This window comes from Eucyclogobius newberryi, unplaced genomic scaffold, assembly GCF_026437365.1.
Source record: "Eucyclogobius newberryi isolate DKJ021-1_F unplaced genomic scaffold, fEucNew1.0.hap1 SCAF_17, whole genome shotgun sequence".
Taxonomy (NCBI): domain Eukaryota; kingdom Metazoa; phylum Chordata; class Actinopteri; order Gobiiformes; family Gobiidae; genus Eucyclogobius; species Eucyclogobius newberryi.
In genome coordinates, this window is record NW_027315801.1 from 33,714,412 (window position 1) to 33,734,917 (window position 20,506).

Here is a 20,506-nt window from a genome sequence, read left to right on the forward strand (position 1 = left end):
AGCATGTGGTGAGAGGGTAGATGATTAGGATGAGAGGGATGCAGAGGAGGAGGAGGGGAGGTGGTGGCTCGCAGTACGGTCTGAAGCGGCCGAGCCAACTGAGTGAGGGTTAAAACTGGACCGGCTGTGCGCTGATTGGGAGCAGAGGTGCGACGTGCCACGGGGAGGAGTGACTTGGGTGCGTTGATTGAAGATGGGGAGCAGGTGCGAGGGGCAATGTCCCGGGAATCCCCTGTCCTTAGACCCTCCTTCTGTCCTTAGACCCTCCTTCTGTCCTTAGACCCTCCTTCTGTCCTTGGGACTCTCCTGCTCGGCCAGAAAAAACTACAAAAACCTCTATGGGGAAAAGTAGAAACCAGGAGGAGTTTCGTGGTGAAGGAGAGATCTGAACTCTCACAGACGGACAGGCCGGACTGGGTGCGCTGGTTGAGCTGGGGAGCAGGTGGCCTTGATGTAGATGGTGGAGTTATGTCTTCCAGGCTGATTTACGCAGGCTTCATTACTCAGACAAGAACACAACAATACTCAGACAAGAACAATACTCAGACAAGAACACAACAATACTCAGACAAGAACACAACAATACTCAGACAAGAACACAACAATACTCAGACAAGAACACAACAATACTCAGACAAGAACACAACAATACTCAGACAAGAACACAACAATACTCAGACAAGAACACAACAATACTCAGACAAGAACACAACAATACTCAGACAAGAACACAACAATACTCACACAGGTGTTGCCTTCAGCCAAGAAAAGTCTGTCTGCTGTTTTAAAATGGGATCAGATCAGCTTGTCCTCAAATAGAGGGGGATTAATTCCAGAGCCTGGTCTAGATGTGGAAAAATGACCTCTGTCCAACGGTGTTCCTAAAGATGGGACAGGGAGCTGTGAGTGTTCAGATGTGTGTTTACAGTTTTAAATATTAAGAAACATGTTCTGGCCCACAGGTTTTATTAGACAAGACGACTGCAGCGCACAACGGGGAGAATGACCGGGAATCATCACAAAACACTGCACCACCAGCGAGCACTGTTCACTCATCCTTCTTTCACTCCACACTTAGTGGTGGTAAGCTACTAATGTAGCCACAGCTGCCTTGGGGCGCACTGCCGTACGCAAGGCTGCCAATCAGAGGCATCATCTAGCCATGCTAAATGGTCACATTTATATAGCGCTTTTCTTCCTTCAAGACTCTCAAAGCGCTTTATTTCAAGGACCCACTCACCCATTCACACACCAGTGTACGCAGACACTGGGACGAGGCGGGTTAAGTGTCCTGCTCAAGGACATAGCAACAGAATTCACCAGAGGCAACTGCGATTTCACCGCCAACCTGCGGGACAGTGGATCTGACCACTCTACCAAGGATGTTTATGTCGAGAGCGGGATTCAAACCACTGACCCTTGGAATAGAGCACTCTGAGTTTGGTGCGAGCCGGAGTTGAAACTCTGACCTTAGGGTCTGACCTTGGTGGATAGTATTAACATCCAATTATTTGCTCATTGTGTGTGAATGTCTTTAAATCAACTGATTGAACAGTATTTGTTTTTTACTAAGCGGCAGCGTGTACGTTCCCATATCCAAAGTTGTACACAGTATACTTTTCAGTGGGAGTTTATGCAAGAATATTCCCTTTCTCTGTGTAATTGCCAGCTCTTTAGAACACGTTGACAATTTGGCACACACAGACCATCCAGTGGAACTTGAACCCTGGAAAACATATCTTCTTATCTGTTGAGATGTATATATTCCACATAGAATCGTTTGCCCTGTCATGTGCAGTAACATAGACGTATACACTATTGATGTTGGTTGTATTTAAAGATATTCTTCTTGGCCGACACCCTGCTCCTCTAACTTTTCATTTGTTTTGGCTGGATCAGTTATTTTTGGTGGCATCTGTGCCAGTTGGAAGTAAAGCAGCCCATAGTTCCGTTCAGAAGTCTTCTCTAAATCTGGACTTGGGGAGTTTGTCTCCTGTTACACTTCAGTCCATGTGAGTTTAAACTGCCCCAAACCGCTTTATTCCTGTTGTATGACTCCTCAATCACACTGACCATCACATGGACCTTTAAAAAGACCACTTTGAGTCCCGCAGCTGCGACCTTCATAAAACCGACAACAGGTGGGCCTCATGTGTGCACTAATCTAACACATTATGGTTGTTGATAACAGACACTGTGTGGACACCCGCTCCTTTAAAACTCAGTCATTTAATATGGAATACATCAGCAATGTGATATTTGCGGCAAAGGTTGGGAAGATTCTGCCGGGGCTAAGAATAGAACGTGTCCATCATTCACTTTGGTGTGTGTTACTCAAAGAATCCGAGGACCGTCCAAAACAAGACATTGGGCGTCCAGCGAGGGATTTGAGGATTATGGTTTTCTCCAGCTCCACTCCTTACTGAGGCCATGTGCAAATGTGGCTTATGTTTCACTGTAATAGTCCACACTAGGTTTGTGAGGACAAGGTCATGCATGTGAGGACAATACATGGCAAAGGTCACATCAAAGGAACATGGCTCTCATGGTAAACTTATACATTCAGAATATATTTAGATTTAAGATTTCATTGTGACAAAATGTCTTCTCTGCATTTGACCCATTCTGTGGTAATTTGTCAGGGGTAGTGAGGAACCGCAGAAGGCTGTGCATTTAATCAAATTGTAATCAAGACTGAGATTCAGTCATTTAAAATCGACAATGATATGCTTGGGTCTTTTTAATCAAGAGGTCTGCATCCAATCTTCTGCCAGTGAAAGCATCTTCTGGTTCAGACTTCCACGGAAGAAAGAAGAAAATGTTTTGTGTCGAATGGCAATTGCTAAAAGAGCAATTTTTATTTGTAATGAATTTGAAAATTGGGATTGATCAATTGGTTGTTTTCATATTCTAGAGCCACAATTCCTTACTTTACACTTTATACTTTGCTGTGAAATATCCAAAAGGTAAATTCATAAAATGTTTAATCTGTCGATTTCTATTTGTGACTAAACTCATTAACTTCTTGGATTACATCATTTTAACAATATTCATTTTAGCTGCCCCCTGTCTATATTAAATATGATTGTTTTGGGTTGTCATCCAAAATTAACATGAAACAAAAAAAGTTATGTTTTATTTTAATTCATGGCAATATGGAAATGGTGCTTCAAAACAGTCATTTCCTTATGGGAAGATTATCCACGATGGATATTTTTTACTAAATAATGTCTAGGGAGCGACTAAGAAATTCAATAGAATAAGAAATTCACTTAATGTAAAAATAGTCTCGGGATCTCGGTTTCAAAAGTACTTGAACAGCTGTGATGCATGACTCTGGGAACATAAATAGAAAGTAGATTTCCAAAGTGTAAAATAATCTATGCTCTACTTTGTGACATTCCGTCTTATTCTCTAAGGATTGTGGGAAAATGAAACCAATTTCCACAACTATGCGGGCCTTAAGTGGAGTAGATCCTTTGGGGATAGACGTAAGTTACCAAACAATAAATCCCAAATAATTATGTTGCAAAAAAAGCAAAGGGCTAAATAATACAATACATATGTTTGAACAAGGGCTGAGATAATGCCAATCCCAGCAAAGTATTATTATTTTCTTTCCTACAGCTTTACAATTAACACACAATTTCCCCAGAACTAATGTCTCCCCCCCCCCGTGCCCCTCTGTCCCATGTTTCAGGTGCAGCCCAGGCCTGTGTGATTAGTCTCATTTAGTGGACCCTGGCGAGAGGCGCACCTGTTGCCCCCCTGCGCCTGCAGCCCTGCTCCCTCAGACACTGACAGGCCTGCCGACCCATAATCCAATCTGCCCCACCCGCGCGGGACCAGGGCATCTTTTCTCCACTTTGTGTTCCAAATCCGGGTCCACACCAGCCATCTCTGTTATTGGGTCATTCATAAATACTGGCAGCTATAAGCAACTCATTGGTTTAACGGCGTCTAAGTTTAACACAAGGAAAATATAAACGGCACAACTTCAGAATCATTTGAAGTGACGTTTGTGGATGGAAAAAGAAAGGGAGAACATGATCCCAGATTATTGTTAAGAGTTAATATAGCGACTGCTGACAAAGTGCTTTATGACTTCTCGCGTTCGTGGGCCGTGCGATTGTGGCCTTTTCTGCGATGGCTCCCTTTGAGTGACCTTCACCTGTCAAACAGTCCATAACCTGTCCAGAGCGTGAGCCGGTGTCTCTTCATTTGATTGTAGAGGAATATATAGAAAAAAGATACCCTAAACCTATGAACTAAAATGCTAGAAACTGAAACAGATTACGAGCATTAAACATGTGAGTAAACTAAATGTGATTGAGCTAAAACAGTTACTCATCAGTGTTAATTAGACAAACCGTTAGTACGTTTGCCTGTGAGGAGCTTACAAGGAAAAGAAAAAGGTATTTGTTTTATTTTTTACGAATGCAACTGCTAATTCTCACCTAAAACACTAAATTTGAACAGTTTTGCTCATCAATTCTTGTTCCTGTTGATGGCATGATGCAGATTAAGTTGTAAATTAAGATGGCACCGTTCTAAACAAGAGATTCTCCATGAGTACGTGGATATTTCCCTGAATACAGAGGTGAGTAGTTCCCGAGGGCCGGGTCACACATCAGGCATAGGTTGGTTTCCAGCTGGACCTTATCTCAGTGGGAGGAGGAAAGACAGCAACATATCCTGATCCGCGCCTGTCAGTGACCTTTACCATGAGCTAATGTATGTGAGGGGGGCTTCCTGTTTGTGAGGGGCACAGCGGGAGGAAAGGTTTGTAGAGGTCTGAGATAACCATATATTATATTAAGTTAAAGAATGTACTGTACTAGAAGATCCATAAATCATAACTAAATATATAAATAAAAGTGATTCATCCAAAAGGATGCATTTTTGACTTTTAGTTCATCATAATATCTTTAACTTTTTTGTAATAATCCAAACACATTAATTCAGTCTTTTCTTTTATTCTATAACATTATCAAGTGTTAAAGAAGAACAATACATCAAAAAAAGTTAAAAGGTATGACGACAACAAACAAACAAACAAACAAACAAACAAACACTAGAAATGTCTAGTGATATCCAATGGTAAAAGATAAATAACAGAAAAATTAACAAGTGGCTTTTGTTGTGGGTTGTTTTTTCCACAAAGTTAATTTAGAATCTGCAAATATGCAACTACAACTATTGCATTTGGTAAAACCAGGTGATAAAGGTGATCATTGCATTTCGTGATAGTTTAGTTCATAAAACCTGTGCATCAACAAAACCCCAAAGGACACTAAAACCTACAATACGAGTGGTGGTTGAAGGTCTTTAAGTTGAAATGAAATGAGTAAAAAAAAGGGAGTGTCCCCGTGTTTGACTGGCTGCAAAAGGCTAACAACGGCTTCATTGATCTGGGAGACACCCGGCCCTCTAACCTGCTGAGTGCTCAGTTCCAGCCAACAATAGAGTTCATGGCGCGTCGATACACTATCCTATTGAGTGCTCTCCGTTTAGCAGCAAGATTGATGAGGTTTAGGCTTCAAACCAGGGGCGGCCCCACGGTGTCAAAACCACGGTGTCGCTTTGGATAATCAGAATATCTCACAGCGGTTTTGTTCCGTGAGACAAACACACGGATTTAAACAGATTTGACGTGGCGCGATTGGCAAACGGCATTAGTGAAGAATCCAAAATGGCGACGGGAGAACGAGGGTGGCATAGCTTTCTGAGGAGAAAATTCCCTCAAGACACTAAATGATGTACAAGTGAATTTATTAGAGTTGGGCCCAATAAATCTAAGGTTGGCCTGAACTCCAGGGAGAGGTTAATGGATTACAAAGGGATGTGGTATCGAATCCCGCAGAAGTTTATATACCTCATCAATATGTGAAATGCTATTGATCATTCAGAGCTGGATAAATTAAATTCATATGCCTGATAATGCACGGTGCGACTCGGTGTGAGGGAAAAGCGGCTTTTTCAGAGATGAGGATCTGGGAGGCGTATTGGCAAAGCTATAGAATAAAGCAGACGTTTAGATAAGAAATAGAGCCATTGCATGATTTAGGATGTAGATGGCGCCTGCAGGAATAAACTAGTCAATGGCTGTGTGGAGTGGCTTGGCTTCGAGTCAATGGAACAGAAGTAATGTCACGAGTCAGGGTTCATTTTTGCAAAACCTTTCCCCAAGCCGAGGTACATGATGAGAGAAGCAGCAAGAGTGTCCATGGTTCAAATGTCAAATGAATAAGCAAATAAATGACACAGGTTCAGGGATGTCTCTGAGTGTTGGCCCTAAAATCAACTGGTTTTTGGTCTTAAAGAATTTTACATGTTTGGAATTAATGAGGCACTGCAGACCGTCTTCCATACCGACATTAAAACAATGTATTCTTGGATGTAAAACTCCAACAATGAATAGATAGATGGATACTTTTGGCTGCAGCAAAAAAAAAGAAGCAAAACAACGGAGCTGATTGTAAAAACTCTGTACATTTATAAAACAGTCTAATGTTGTCAGTGAATTTGAAAATGGCCAAATTTGCCAGACAATGGAATGAATGGGATAGAAAAGGGGACATAGTAAGACAGAGGGACTTTCTATGGACTACTCTGTTTGTTTTAGGGCTCTGTTTCTGTTTGTTTTTTACTTGGGAGACATTGTCTAGGAGCTGATAAACTTAAAACAAAAAGACATGGATTAAGGCAGATGTGGGAAAGAGGGATCAGATTAGGGTTAAGACAACAGACCTGAGAGTGCTCATAGTCTCCTGATCCATCCACAAACAACAATAACAAATACACTTCAAACCAAACTTTTCGCTCTCAAAAAAATGGTTCAAAACGTTGGCTTTCTGTACCGAAACCGAAAGAGAATCCGCCTACGTGATCAAAACAAGTGAGGTAAAAGTAATTTCTGTAGAGAGTACTGAAACTACATAAAAGCTCCAACAGAGTCACACGCTCTGAAAGTTCAGAAAAAAGTGATTCATCATAAAGCTACTGTACAGAGAGGAGAGACGAGGGAAAGTCATTCAGGGAGTTCAATTAAGATCATCAGAGTTAACCAGGCAGTCAAGTTATGTGTCATGTGTTATTTTATCAGGGTTTCTTCTCTTTGAAATAAATAAAATAAAACATAGAACACACACACAAAAATAAGAACACGGCCCAGAGTAAAACTAAATGAAGGCATTTACTACATCAAACTAAAAATATGACATATCAAATGTGTCCCATCTAATCCAGTCTTTCAAAAAGGTAATTTATCAAATAAAGTCTGAATGTAATTTTTTCCCTTTTTCAAAAGTCAGTTATAACTTAGGTCCAGTCCTTAATTGTTAGTCCAGTTGGAGTCATCCATTTTTTTGTAATTAGTATTGAGAGAATTTGGAGTATGAGCCAAAGGTATCCATTATTTATGTTCATGGCAGGAGTTTTGTGGCCCAAATCCATAGTTCAGAACTCAAGTGGGACAGTGGTGTCAAAGACAATCTGTAACACTTTATTGATCTCGGCCCAATGTTTCTGAGCCACAGGACAGTCCCAGAAAACATGGTGATTGTGGCCTCCAGGTGACCACAATCCCTCCAGCAGTTGGAACAGTCACCACTTTGACATGGTGTTATGAAGAAATGTATATAGTAATAATCTAGCTGTCCAGATTATTACACAATTTAGATATTATTCCACATGAAAGTTCCACACTTTATGCCATAATGAAAGTCAGAGTGTTATGATGGTCATTGATTTGTTTTATTTCTTGGTTATAATAACTCCATATTTGCAAATAACTATAAAAGTCACGTTTCTCCAAGCCTGTCTCATATTTTAGTACTAGCATATGTTTAAAATAACAAAATCACTCACTAATGTTTCATGGGTTTATTCAGTTGATTGTGTTTTTGCCAGATAAAGAAAATCAAGCAGCATAGTATTAATATTATATCTCTTTATTACAATTATGTACAAGCTTCAGGTCAGATTCACAAAGCTGATGACAGATCAGTCAAAACATACTTTTTGAATACAGCTTTTTAACAAACGGCTTGTATCCAGCGCACCACCAAAGACACTGAAACAGCAGCTGTGGTTTCCATCTCACTTTATCGTGCCCACCTTTTCAATACTTGCGTTTTCATACTGTTCCCCGTGAGAGGGCGTGGTCACAGCAGAGCCGCTCTATCCTTTTCCTCTCACTCAAGGACTCTTCTTGTTTGCTGGAGACAGAGTGAGTAATTCAATAAGTCAAAGTATTCATTTATTACTTTCCTTTTCAATCACGGGGCATTTTCTACACTTCCCCAATGCGCCAGAAACAAACAACTTCTGATGCAACTTCCACCGCTTCCAGTCTCATCGCGCCTCTTTCCGCGGCTTAATTACAAAATATTGGCGGCGGTTTTTTTTTTGTGTAAAGATTGCTCACCGTGGGAGGCCCGGCATAATTTGGTCCCGAGGCTTTGTCACAGAAAATAATACAATGCAACTGGGCTTTCCCGATTAGATTTGCGCTTTTAGCCTCGTTGACATTTCAAGCCGCATGAACTAATACATCTGTTATTTGTTGATCATTTGATTATTAACAAACTTCACAAAGCAAATCAGCCGCCCTGCTGGAGACGCAGGCGCGGCGCTCGCACTGTCTGGATTGTTTTGTCGAGCAGTACAGTTTGACTTGGAGGTGCACGACGTGGCCCTTCGTGGAGGAGGAAAAAACACATTCATCTTCTCGTGCTTTGAGAGAGCGCATCAGCACCGGGACTGGAACAACAGCCGTCATCACGTCGTAATCTCCAATTTCAGAGCTTTTATTTCAACCCAATGCCACCCGCTGCTGGCCTTATGAATTATTGACGGACTGACACCGCTGAGAAAGGACACGTGAAAAGACAAACTCCACTAAAGTCGAGCTGAATGTAAAGGGAGTGTGCAAAGTGAAGCAGAAATGAGCTTTTCTGTATTCAGTGGTTGGAGATTGGACACAGGGCTGTTTATTATGGGCACAACACCATAAACACACTGCATATGTCAAGAAAAAATGACAGGAAAATAATATTCACAAATGGAAATGTTCTGAAGTTGAGCCTCAGACTGGTGTTAGGGCAAATCATACAAAAAGTGAAACAAATATTACAGAATTTCTTTAGTTTTTATGAGTGGAGATGAGCTCTTCTTCTTGAATTATTCCTATTAGTCCATTTTATTGTTTTATTGGATTAATTTATTTCATTTTTGAATTACGTCTACCTATATCTTTGTTCTATTTTATGGTGTGATTAGTGTCATTTCACTCTGCACTTTGGAAATAGCTTTGTTTGGAAAATATGCAATGGAAATGAAGTGGCATTGGACCTACACTCCAAACTCAACAAGTACAGATCTAGAAATACAACTTTGCAATCAAAAGAAAAGTGATTTATGCATTTTATAGTAACCCATATTACAGTTATTACAGAGCTAGCCTGGCGCTGGCCTTTCATCTGTAAAACCGCTGAACCGACACTCTGAGAAAGCACAGATTGAACTATTCCTCGTCATTTCTCATTTGCAGAAATCCCGGCATATTTGCAGTTGGTTTGACGTCTAATCATTTATCTCTCTTGATGAAAAGTACACAAAAGGTAAAGCCCCTTGTCAACCCTGCACTCCACTATGTCAAGTCTCTCAAGGCGACGCCTCCATTTGCACAAGATTAAAATATTAGTGGAAAGATGAGGGGGAAAAAGAGGGGGAAAATGGACAGAATTGACAGAAAAGAGCCAACGCCACCGGTGCGAGCGCATCTCCGCATTTACACAGAACGTTAATCCACCTCGCTCTCATTACTGGCACCTTCGGGCCTCCGTAGTTTGTCCACCTGTTCGTTTATCTGTCCGTCGCCGCCTCTTCTGTCCTCCGTCTGTAGACTCAACTCCTCCTCCTCCTCCTCCTCTTCTTCCTCTACATGGTTTAGGTCCTGCTCCGTCTTCTTCTCCTCCCCCTGCACCTCCATGCGCGGGCCCGTGGAGCATGTGTCCCCGTTCGGCACCCCCGCAGTGTCCTGGGATGGGGGGGTCTTCGGGGCGTCTTCGGCGGGGGCGGAGCTGGAGGACTCGACGCTGACGGGGGAGATGTCACTGCTGCTGTTGGCCTGGCTCAGTGACGGAGAGGCCGGGGGCTTCAGGGGGATCTGCCATGAGGGGATCTTTGGGATGGTGGGAGTGGAGGGGAACTGCTTACTGCGATGGGACAGGGGCAGACAAAGAAGTATTTGAATGTATTAGAGAATGTTTGATGTGAATAAAGCATTGTCTGACATGTTGATTTTTACTATCTTTACTTTTTTTAGCATGGACAACAGTAAATCATATAGGAACACAGTATAACAAAGACATGTTCTCACTGCCAAATGTGCTGTATATTTTCAAATACATAATGATAGTTAAGGTCTTTGGATGCTATAAATGATCCCAGTCATTGTGTATGTGGTTTGTGTCTCCTAAAACATCTTTTTAATGTCTTTTAATGTAATGTTTTTATGCAGCAAAGGGAAACTCCGTTTTTAAAGTGAACTAGTTTAAGTAGTGGTGGTGACATAAAACTAAATTGTTGTGGCCATTGAACATTTTATATGTTCATTATGTGGTTGTTAACGTTTTGGGGGCCAATCGCTTTGTCTATAAACTAAGACAAACACATCTACGTGATTATGTTTTGTAACGAGGCTCGGGTGTGACTCTCGTGTGGTCGTGTGCAGGGCCGGCCCAAGCCTTCAGGGGGCCCTAAGCGAAAACATCTTTGGGGGCCCCTCACCACGTCATCAGAATCAGTTTTATTGCCATTGTCAGTAAACAATTCACATATGGAACTTTCTTCAACGCTAACAAAGCGCACCAAAACTCCAGGGCATCCGTTTGACAGTTAGTTTACTCTCAGCACCTCACAAGCTCAAATATTGATAACTTAAATCCCACAATGCAACTTGGTATTCCGCTGACATCACCTCTACTCCCTGTACAAATAACACACGTCCCAGATATGTTTTTGGGTGTATTTGTGGGCGTTAAGGGTCTACAGCCACATTAGCAGTTTAAATTAATGAACAGGGGGGGTCTGGGGGCTCTCCCCCAGAGATTTTCAGACCTTTTTTGGGTCTTCTGCTGCATTTTAATGTGGTCCAGCCGGCTAAAGTAAGAGTAAAATGTTGAGGTTGTAATGCTATAAAATGATGATGTGATGAAACTGTGCCAGGAGAAAGTGACTAAAGCCAGTTATTAATACATTAGTGTACTTAATTACTCAATACAATATTGGCTATGAAAAATAATTATGATCAAATTGATTCATTTTAACTGAAAATGTAAAAGTAATAGTTATCCTTACTAATTTATCTTTTACAGCTCCCAACTGTTCCTTCTTGCTAAAGTGACAAAACAAGTTATATTAAATTAAACAAATGGCATAAGCATTGCCTGATTAACAATTAACACTGATAAAACAGTGCAAACATGTTATTCCCAGAGAATGAACAGAACAAGAAGTGAAGGTCCAAACCTAGTTATAGTGAAGAGACTGCGTTTCTGCAGCTTTGCCACTTTTGTATGAAAATATATAGTATTATTCTATAACAGACGTAATCATAATATGTCTGGTTATTTTTCACTATCAATTTATTATAATTTATAACAAATAGTCTAAAGATGCTTTTTAAATAAATTGAAATGTTTTATTGCTCTATTAAAAGTGAATTAGAATATAAATGTTTGTTCTGATCAGAACATCACACACTGGACTCCTGCATGAAACAATGCTGCGATGTGATTGGCTGATGGACCTTACGTGCATAAACCTTTACGTTCCTCTTATTGCACGTTAAGAAGTCAAAGTAAAACAGACATCACGAGTCACGATTGATCTCACACATGGTGATGTGAGAGAGAGGGACGCAAACTCAAACCCGCTCATCTCTAACTGAGGCTGCACAGGGGCCCGGGACAGGGGCCGCACACTGTTCACTCCAAAGTCTCACGTCAGAGGTTCTGGACGAGACGGCGCTCGTCTGGACCGGATCTCCGCCTCTTAGTGACCCGGACCATAGACGCCCCTCACCGGCCTCACCTGCAGCTGACACTCCCGGGCTGGTGTAAATGTTAAGCTCATTATCTTTCATTCAGACATATTATTATGCGCGGGGCAGAGCTCTCGTCGCCTCCAGCCTGAGCGAACTAACGTGACAGAATCGTGTTGTTTCAAACAGCAGCATTAACCGTCTCTTTGTAAGAGAAGTTCAATACCTGGAGAGTGTTGTTGAGTTTGCAGTTTCTTTACATCGTCAAGAAGTTTCTTCTTTCGTTTTTCGGCACCGGGAGATATATTCCTCTGGACATGAGGACCACGCAGGGACCACGTTGTGTTGTGTTTATGTTTTGCTCTCGAGCTCCTCGCGCACAATGAAGTTGCCTAATCAGCGCAGGTTTGGTGTCTTGGTTGCCAGATTGTCATTACAAATAAATGCGGTTTGTGCGTTGTATGTTACCGCTGTGTGCGCTGCCGCGCCAGCAGCACTACTACACTAGTGGTGCACGCTGCGCTTGCACTTCGCATAAGACGGGTTGCCAGATTGGGGGCCCTATTAACGCCTCGGGGCCCTACGCGGCTGCTTAGTTCGCTTATAGGCTAGGCCGGCCCTGGTCGTGTGGTCATCATCAGTCACCAAAACAGCTCTGCTTTGGAACTCATGGTACGGGCATTCTGTTTACACTGGACACAGAGTATATCGTGTGATCTTTTGTCTACCGCTTACGTTTCGACTCCAAAAAATGTGCTTCAAGTGTAGTTACAAAATTTGAACTCCTTATCACATATAGAACATAATGATTTATGTTGTCAAAGAGTTGTTAGCTACAAGCTTAATCATAATCATACAAATGTGGAGACAGTATCATGGCCATCCACAGAGTCCAGATGCAGAACATGATATAATAATTATACCTGTAAAATAATTATTGACCTTGTATTTTGAGCTGTTTTAGCGCGAGTCAATGAGAGACAGGCTTCTTGGAGCCAACTCCCATGTCCACACGAGACGTCCTATTCATTTCTTATGGCCATTACTGCAGCGCAAACAGAGACAGATTGTGTTTTTGAGAATGACATAAAAGAGTTGAGTCACTTTCAAAGTATAAGCCGTGTGATTTTGTTCTAAAACTTGTATATTTGAAGTTTAAGTGGGAACACATTGTCAGATACGGTTCAGCGCGCAGCCCCACATCAAGAGCTTAGACTAAATCACATAATTACACCAGAGAAATTGTCTTTTCTGCCCAAACAACCAGATGTTCTTCACACCTGGCAGGCTCCGTCTCTAAGTGTTTTTGAATTATATCCATGGCTTTTAAGATCAAAAAGACAATGTTAAATCACAACAGGATGAGCTCTTCTTAGTACTTTAAAACACTGATTTGAATCATTTGAATAAAGGAAAAAAAAAGCGAGTAGTGAGACAGATGGTGTTACCGACGCCTTTATTTTGTGATTTAAGCCTTTGCCGGGAAAACTAATCGTGAGAAGTCAGGATGAAGTCAAGAAAGCAAATGACAAAGGGATTATTACTGATTAGAATGTACAGGCGGGAACATAACATGCTCAACTAGACGCTTCAGAGGCAATTTTCATCGGCGGCGCGTTTCTGATGTACACCCTTTACTTGGGCTTCATTATAGACACTGATACATAATCATGCATGCTAATGGGCCAGTCTCCGCCGCCAAGAGGAGATTGGGAACAGAACAAGGAATATAACCTGACTTTTAATAAGAGCAGGGCGAAAAGCTTACACCTGGCATTAACCTGCGCCACCAGCCAGAGCGACTGACATGATGCTATGTAAGGTCAGAGGCAAGAGAGGCACGTACAGGGGTCACGTTACATTTATAATGAAAGACATCAGAGATTGTGTCTGTGCTTTCTGTTGCAGTGTGTGAAAAGGTCACTAGTGTTTGAATTGAGTATAGGCTAAAGACAAGACATGTACTACTAATGGTTAAGATATTAAGATACAATTATTTACTTGATCTTGGCCTGTAGCGCAGATGGTTTCAAATGTATGGATTAGATTGGATTGAAGATATTTACAGAAAACTATGAATGAAGTTTTATTTAATATTTGTGCTTCTTCTGCTGCTTTAGGTTTATTTAATGTTTGTTCAAAATCCCTTTTAACTTAAAACCCATTTAGACACAAGGTACATCACGTTACCAATCACATGGTCTCGTCACATATATTTAGGAGTTAAAAGTGGAGCACACCTCAGTGACACCCGGGCGTTTCATGTGCCAGGAGACTGTTTGACTTTGTTACCTGCTGAGCAGTAAACCCTTCAAAGAGGCGATCTCAGCCTTTAGCTCGCCCACCGTCTGACCGTCCAGGATACGGCTGCTGGTCGACGACGCCTAAAAAGGGCAAAGGACAGTGAGACTCACACAAATGTAACCAAAGATACACATTATGGGTAAAATGAAGGATCAGAACACACAGGAAATGTGCAGTTGAAAAGGAGCGGTGGAAACAACCCGTCATCACTGAGCACCTTTCATAATGTAAAATGATCAAATTCATGTTTCAAGATGACCATGATATACAAATGTGACCAATACAAATGTTAAATAGATCAGGTTCTTTTGAAAATCGTGTCATAGCCATAACAACCTCAAAACAACCAGTAAAAGAGGCAACACAAACAGGCCAAACCCTTTGATGTTACAGCAGCAGGAAAAATCCCCTTTGACATCATTTCCATATAAACTCCAAAACATAAGGCCTTTTGTCCCTGTGATTTGGACCAGACGAGAATAGTTTGGCTTACGCTACCTTTATAATGTGTGTTCTGTTTTGACTTTCTCTTTTATCACGCAAGTGCTTGATAAAATGAGTTAAGAGGAACATGAAATTATTTGAACAACAAATTACTGCCAAATAAACCATGGACAAAGACTAGCAGAACATTTCTACGGCATTATTCAACTATTTCCTATATAGAAGAGTTAAAGCCACTTGAGGACAGTGACAGAGGGTTGGGACTGGGACAGATCATTGGGATTCCCGGGGGATCGGGAAGATAAATCAGTCATAAGTCAATTAACAAGAATGAGGAGAAGATAATTGTGTCCAAACTCATTCATTTGTTCACTTCACAGGTTTTTACTACAACAGATGCCAAGGTTTTCCACACTACATCATGGACTGAGTGACATCACAAAAAGGTATTGTTTTAAGTCCAGCGATGCCATAAAATAGTGCAGAGGTTTATGGAACTACTCAAATGAATGTTTTGGGTTTTTGAGATTGACAGTATGGTTTCTGTTTTATTAAATTAAATATTAGTTGCTTGTTTGTATGCAGGGACAATAATTACGATGAATTGAAATTGTATAGTATTCATTCAACTGCTTCAGATCCTCGTACAAGTAGGTGCAATGAGTTTCCACTCTTTGGTAGCTGGGTGCATTCTTAGGTGTTAGGGCCAGGTCTCCTCACTGGCTCCTGAGGAAAGTACGGACGCTTCTGCTCAGGTCCTGACTAGAACCAGGAAGTAGCATCACATTAGTCCTGACTAGAACCAGGAAGTAGCATCACATTAGTCCTGACTAGAACCAGGAAGTAGCATCACATTAGTCCTGACTAGAACCAGGAAGTAGCATCACATTAGTCCTGACTAGAACCAGGAAGTAGCATCACATTAGTCCTGTTCTCAGGTCTCTGCACTGCCCCCTGTGGCTCAGAGAAGAGACTTTAAAGCAGCTCTGCTTGTGTACAAGTCTCTCCATGGCCTAGCACCAAAGTACATCTCAGACATGTTTGTGCCACATGAACCATCTCTGCTGGTGCCAGAGTCCGGACTAAACATGGACCGGCCTCCTGCTGGTGCCAGAGTCAGGACTAAACATGGACCGGCCTCCTGCTGGTGCCAGAGTCCGGACTAAACATGGACCGGCCTCCTGCTGGTGCCAGAGTCAGGACTAAACATGGACCGGCCTCCTGCTGGTGCCAGAGTCAGGACTAAACATGGAGCGGCCTCCTGCTGGTGCCAGAGTCAGGACTAAACATGGACCGGCCTCCTGCTGGTGCCAGAGTCAGGACTAAACATGGACCGGCCTCCTGCTGGTGCCATAGTCAGGACTAAACATGGACCGGCCTCCTGCTGGTGCCAGAGTCAGGACTAAACATGGACCGGCCTCCTGCTGGTGCCAGAGTCAGGACTAAACATGGACCGGCCTCCTGCTGGTGCCCAGAGTTAGGACTAAACATGGACCGGCCTCCTGCTAGTGCCAGAGTCAGGACTAAACATGGACCGGCCTCCTGCTGGTGCCCAGAGTCAGGACTAAACATGGACCGGCCTCCTGCTGGTGCCCAGAGTCAGGACTAAACATGGACCGGCCTCCTGCTGGTGCCCAGAGTCAGGACTAAACGTGGACCGGCCTCCTGCTGGTGCCAGAGTCAGGACTAAACATGGACCGGCCTCCTGCTGGTGCCCAGAGTCAGGACTAAACATGGACCGGCCTCCTGCTGGTGCCATAGTCAGGACTAAACATGGACCGGCCTCCTGCTGGTGCCAGAGTCAGGACTAAACATGGACCGGCCTCCTGCTGGTGCCAGAGTCAGGACTAAACATGGACCGGCCTCCTGCTGGTGCCCAGAGTCAGGACTAAACATGGACCGGCCTCCTGCTAGTGTCAGAGTCAGGACTAAACATGGACCGGCCTCCTGCTGGTGCCCAGAGTCAGGACTAAACATGGACCGGCCTCCTGCTGGTGCCCAGAGTCAGGACTAAACATGGACCGGCCTCCTGCTGGTGCCCAGAGTCAGGACTAAACGTGGACCGGCCTCCTGCTGGTGCCAGAGTCAGGACTAAACATGGACCGGCCTCCTGCTGGTGCCAGAGTCAGGCCTAAACATGGACCGGCCTCCTGCTGGTGCCAGAGTCAGGACTAAACATGGACCGGCCTCCTGCTGGTGCCCAGAGTCAGGACTAAACATGGACCGGCCTCCTGCTGGTGCCCAGAGTCAGGACTAAACATGGACCGGCCTCCTGCTAGTGCCAGAGTCAGGACTAAACATGGACCGGCCTCCTGCTGGTGCCAGAGTCAGGACTAAACATGGACCGGCCTCCTGCTGGTGCCAGAGTCAGGACTAAACATGGACCGGCCTCCCGCTGGTGCCAGAGTCAGGACTAAACATGAACCGGCCTCCTGCTGGTGCCAGAGTCAGGACTAAACATGGACCGGCCTCCTGCTGGTGCCAGAGTCAGGACTAAACATGGACCGGCCTCCTGCTGGTGCCCAGAGTCAGGACTAAACATGGACCGGCCTCCTGCTGGTGCCAGAGTCAGGACTAAACATGGACCGGCCTCCTGCTGGTGCCAGAGTCAGGACTAAACATGAACCGGCCTCCTGCTGGTGCCAGAGTCAGGACTAAACATGGACCGGCCTCCTGCTGGTGCCAGAGTCAGGACTAAACATGGACCGGCCTCCTGCTGGTGCCCAGAGTCAGGACTAAACATGGACCGGCCTCCTGCTGGTGCCAGAGTCAGGACTAAACATGGACCGGCCTCCTGCTGGTGCCAGAGTCAGGACTAAACATGGACCGGCCTCCCGCTGGTGCCAGAGTCAGGACTAAACATGGACCGGCCTCCTGCTGGTGCCAGAGTCAGGACTAAACATGGACCGGCCTCCCGCTGGTGCCAGAGTCAGGACTAAACATGGACCGGCCTCCTGCTGGTGCCAGAGTCAGGACTAAACATGGACCGGCCTCCTGCTCGTGCCCAGAGTCAGGACTAAACATGGACCAGCCTCCTGCTGGTGCAAGAGTCAGGACTAAACATGGACCGGCCTCCTGCTGGTGCCAGAGTCAGGACTAAACATGGACCGGCCTCCTGCTGGTGCCAGAGTCAGGACTAAACATGGACCGGCCTCCTGCTGGTGCCAGAGTCAGGACTAAACATGGACCGGCCTCCTGCTGGTGCCCAGAGTCAGGACTAAACATGGACCAGCCTCCTGCTGGTGCAAGAGTCAGGACTAAACATGGACCGGCCTCCTGCTGGTGCCAGAGTCAGGACTAAACATGGACCGGCCTCCTGCTGGTGCCAGAGTCAGGACTAAACATGGACCGGCCTCCTGCTGGTGCCAGAGTCAGGACTAAACATGGACCGGCCTCCTGCTGGTGCCAGAGTCAGGACTAAACATGGACCGGCCTCCTGCTGGTGCCAGAGTCAGGACTAAACATGGACCGGCCTCCTGCTGGTGCCAGAGTCAGGACTAAACATGGACCGGCCTCCTGCTGGTGCCAGAGTCAGGACTAAACATGGACCGACCTCCTGCTGGTGCCAGAGTCAGGACTAAACATGGGGAATCTACATTTCAGTTTTATGCAGCTGAAATCTGGAACATTCTTCCTGAAGATATGAGACAGATTCTACTCTGACGATGTTTAAATCTAGGCTAAAAACGGTTTTGTTTAGCTGTGCTTTTGAGTGAAGGCTTTTTTTTTAAATGTAATTATTTATGCGTTTATTTTTTGTCTTGTGATCGGTGTCATATTGTTATTTGAATATGTTTTTACAATTGTGAAGTACTTTGAGTTACTTTTGTGTGAACTGTGCTCTACAAATAAACTTTGATTTGACTGAAAGACAAAGATGAGCCAAACTGCCACTGCACATTTTAAGGTGAAATTTTTTGTTCCCAAAAATATCACGTTAAACGATCATATTGGATAATCACAAATAACCACGAAAGTTCAGAAAATTATCTGCCAAATGAAATACTTAAAGAGTGAGTTAGTATAATTTATGATTTATTTATTCAACTGTCTCCAGTTGAAGAAAAAATAACAAAAACTTTTCTGTTTAGTGCAAAGAAATACACAAGATAATTATTCATTTATTATTCATATTATTATTTATAAAGAGAAGGTGGAAATGTAGTCCAATATGCATGTGGAGTTACAGTGCTACTGTCAGATCTGGAATCATCACTGTCCATATAAAATCAAATGTTAGGATGTGAGAGGGGAGACTATAAGGTTCTTCATTGGATATTAACCATATAAACCAATACAAAAGTGACTATAATTGCCTTGGTGGGCCTTCTGCTACTATTAAATAAACTACACACTCTGCGCTTAAAGGGGAGATAGAGTGACGAGACCAGAGGGAGGAGTGAGAGAAGACCGGGGGAAAGTGGGATAAAAGCAAACTAAAAAGTGTAATTAAGCCTGTGCTACTCGCCGGAGGAAGCTTGTTAGAAAGTGCAGACCCCCTATAGCGGCTGGAGCAGAACTTGGACGCTTTGGCTTGTAATTAAATCTAAGTGAAATTAATTGAATCACACGTGAAAAGGATCGGAGACGAAGTGGACTGTTTTGTAGCACATATCGACTCCTAAACCTGCCCGATAAGGAGTTGTGTTGTGGAGGTGGTGCGTGGAAGACACTCTTATTACAGCCGTCACCTCATTAGACCGTCTTAATCCCTCTCCTCCCTCAGGCGCACATATAATAAGGCCCGATTCGGCTTCTCTTCCAGTTTACGCTGAAAAAAATTAATTGCTGTATGGGCTTGATTTAAATGATTTCTAAAGGGACAGAATAAACCCAAATAAAGGCTGATTTCTGCGTGTGTAATTGGATCGCTATATGCTGGTGTCACTCACACGCGGACAAAACCGAATTGTTAACCCCGAACTGGAGACATAATGTGTATTATCTATGGAGCAACAGCCCATAATAACTCACATCAAAGCCTGTCACACAACACTACCTCTGACATATGTCTTATTAAGGCGGAGGAAACCTAATTAAATGTTGGGCCAGTGCAGAATTTGAGCTCTGAAATGCATTAGGATGGTGTGTATATACAATAGAGCAGCATTATGCAAGAGTCATGTGTTAAGTGCAGTGGTGCTTTCAATAAGAGGCAGAGCGGAGGGTATCAGTGACCGGCCGATTCAGACTTCAAACGCTGCATCTCAAGTGCCCACGCTGGAGTTTAAGACCACGATACAAGTTTGGCCAGTTCAATGCTGCTCACATCAGTGGAGTTACTCACGGCATTTTGTTACTACAACTAAAAGTATGTAGGGCAAAAATCGACATAGGTGTGTTGAAGTACCAGTATTTCACACAGATTTTGAGAACTGTACTTAGAGCATTAAATATGGTGTTTTTGAGAACACAAAAGTCATCATTTGAATTTTTCTAGTGAATACGATGTGTATTTTTGTTTGCTCAAAGTCTATCGCACAGAATGTCATCAGGAATAGCCAAAAGTAATAAGAAAAGTACTTTTTACTTTTCAGTCCAGTTCAAAATGTAATAGTAATAGAGTAGAAAGTACAGATAGCTTCTCTCAGATGTAGTGACATAAAAGTACAAAGTCTTCGGTGTAAAATGAACTTAAGTGAAATACAAATATACTTAAATACAGTACTTTTACTGTTGTACTCCACTGATCATTATATGTTAGCTGCC

The 20,506-nt window shown here is 43.4% G+C and overlaps 1 protein-coding gene across 3 annotated transcripts in view; it reads right to left on the reverse strand.

The window, feature by feature from the left end:
• Positions 1 to 8,103: 8,103 nt before the first annotated feature.
• The window catches only part of pex14 (peroxisomal biogenesis factor 14), a 70,796-nt gene continuing 58,393 nt past the window's right edge, over positions 8,104 to 20,506 (reverse strand). Inside the window, exons 8-10 of one of the 3 annotated variants that reach the window (XM_072450176.1) lie at positions 14,342 to 14,433; positions 9,860 to 10,220; positions 8,104 to 8,219 (exon numbers count right to left, since the gene is read on the reverse strand). In XM_072450176.1, the coding sequence (XP_072306277.1) occupies positions 8,196 to 8,219; positions 9,860 to 10,220; positions 14,342 to 14,433 (477 nt within the window). In that variant the 3' untranslated portion in view covers positions 8,104 to 8,195. Of the gene's footprint in view, positions 10,221 to 14,341; positions 14,434 to 20,506 lie in introns of all 3 variants that reach the window. The other 2 variants (XM_072450175.1, XM_072450173.1) reach the window with 2 other exon arrangements.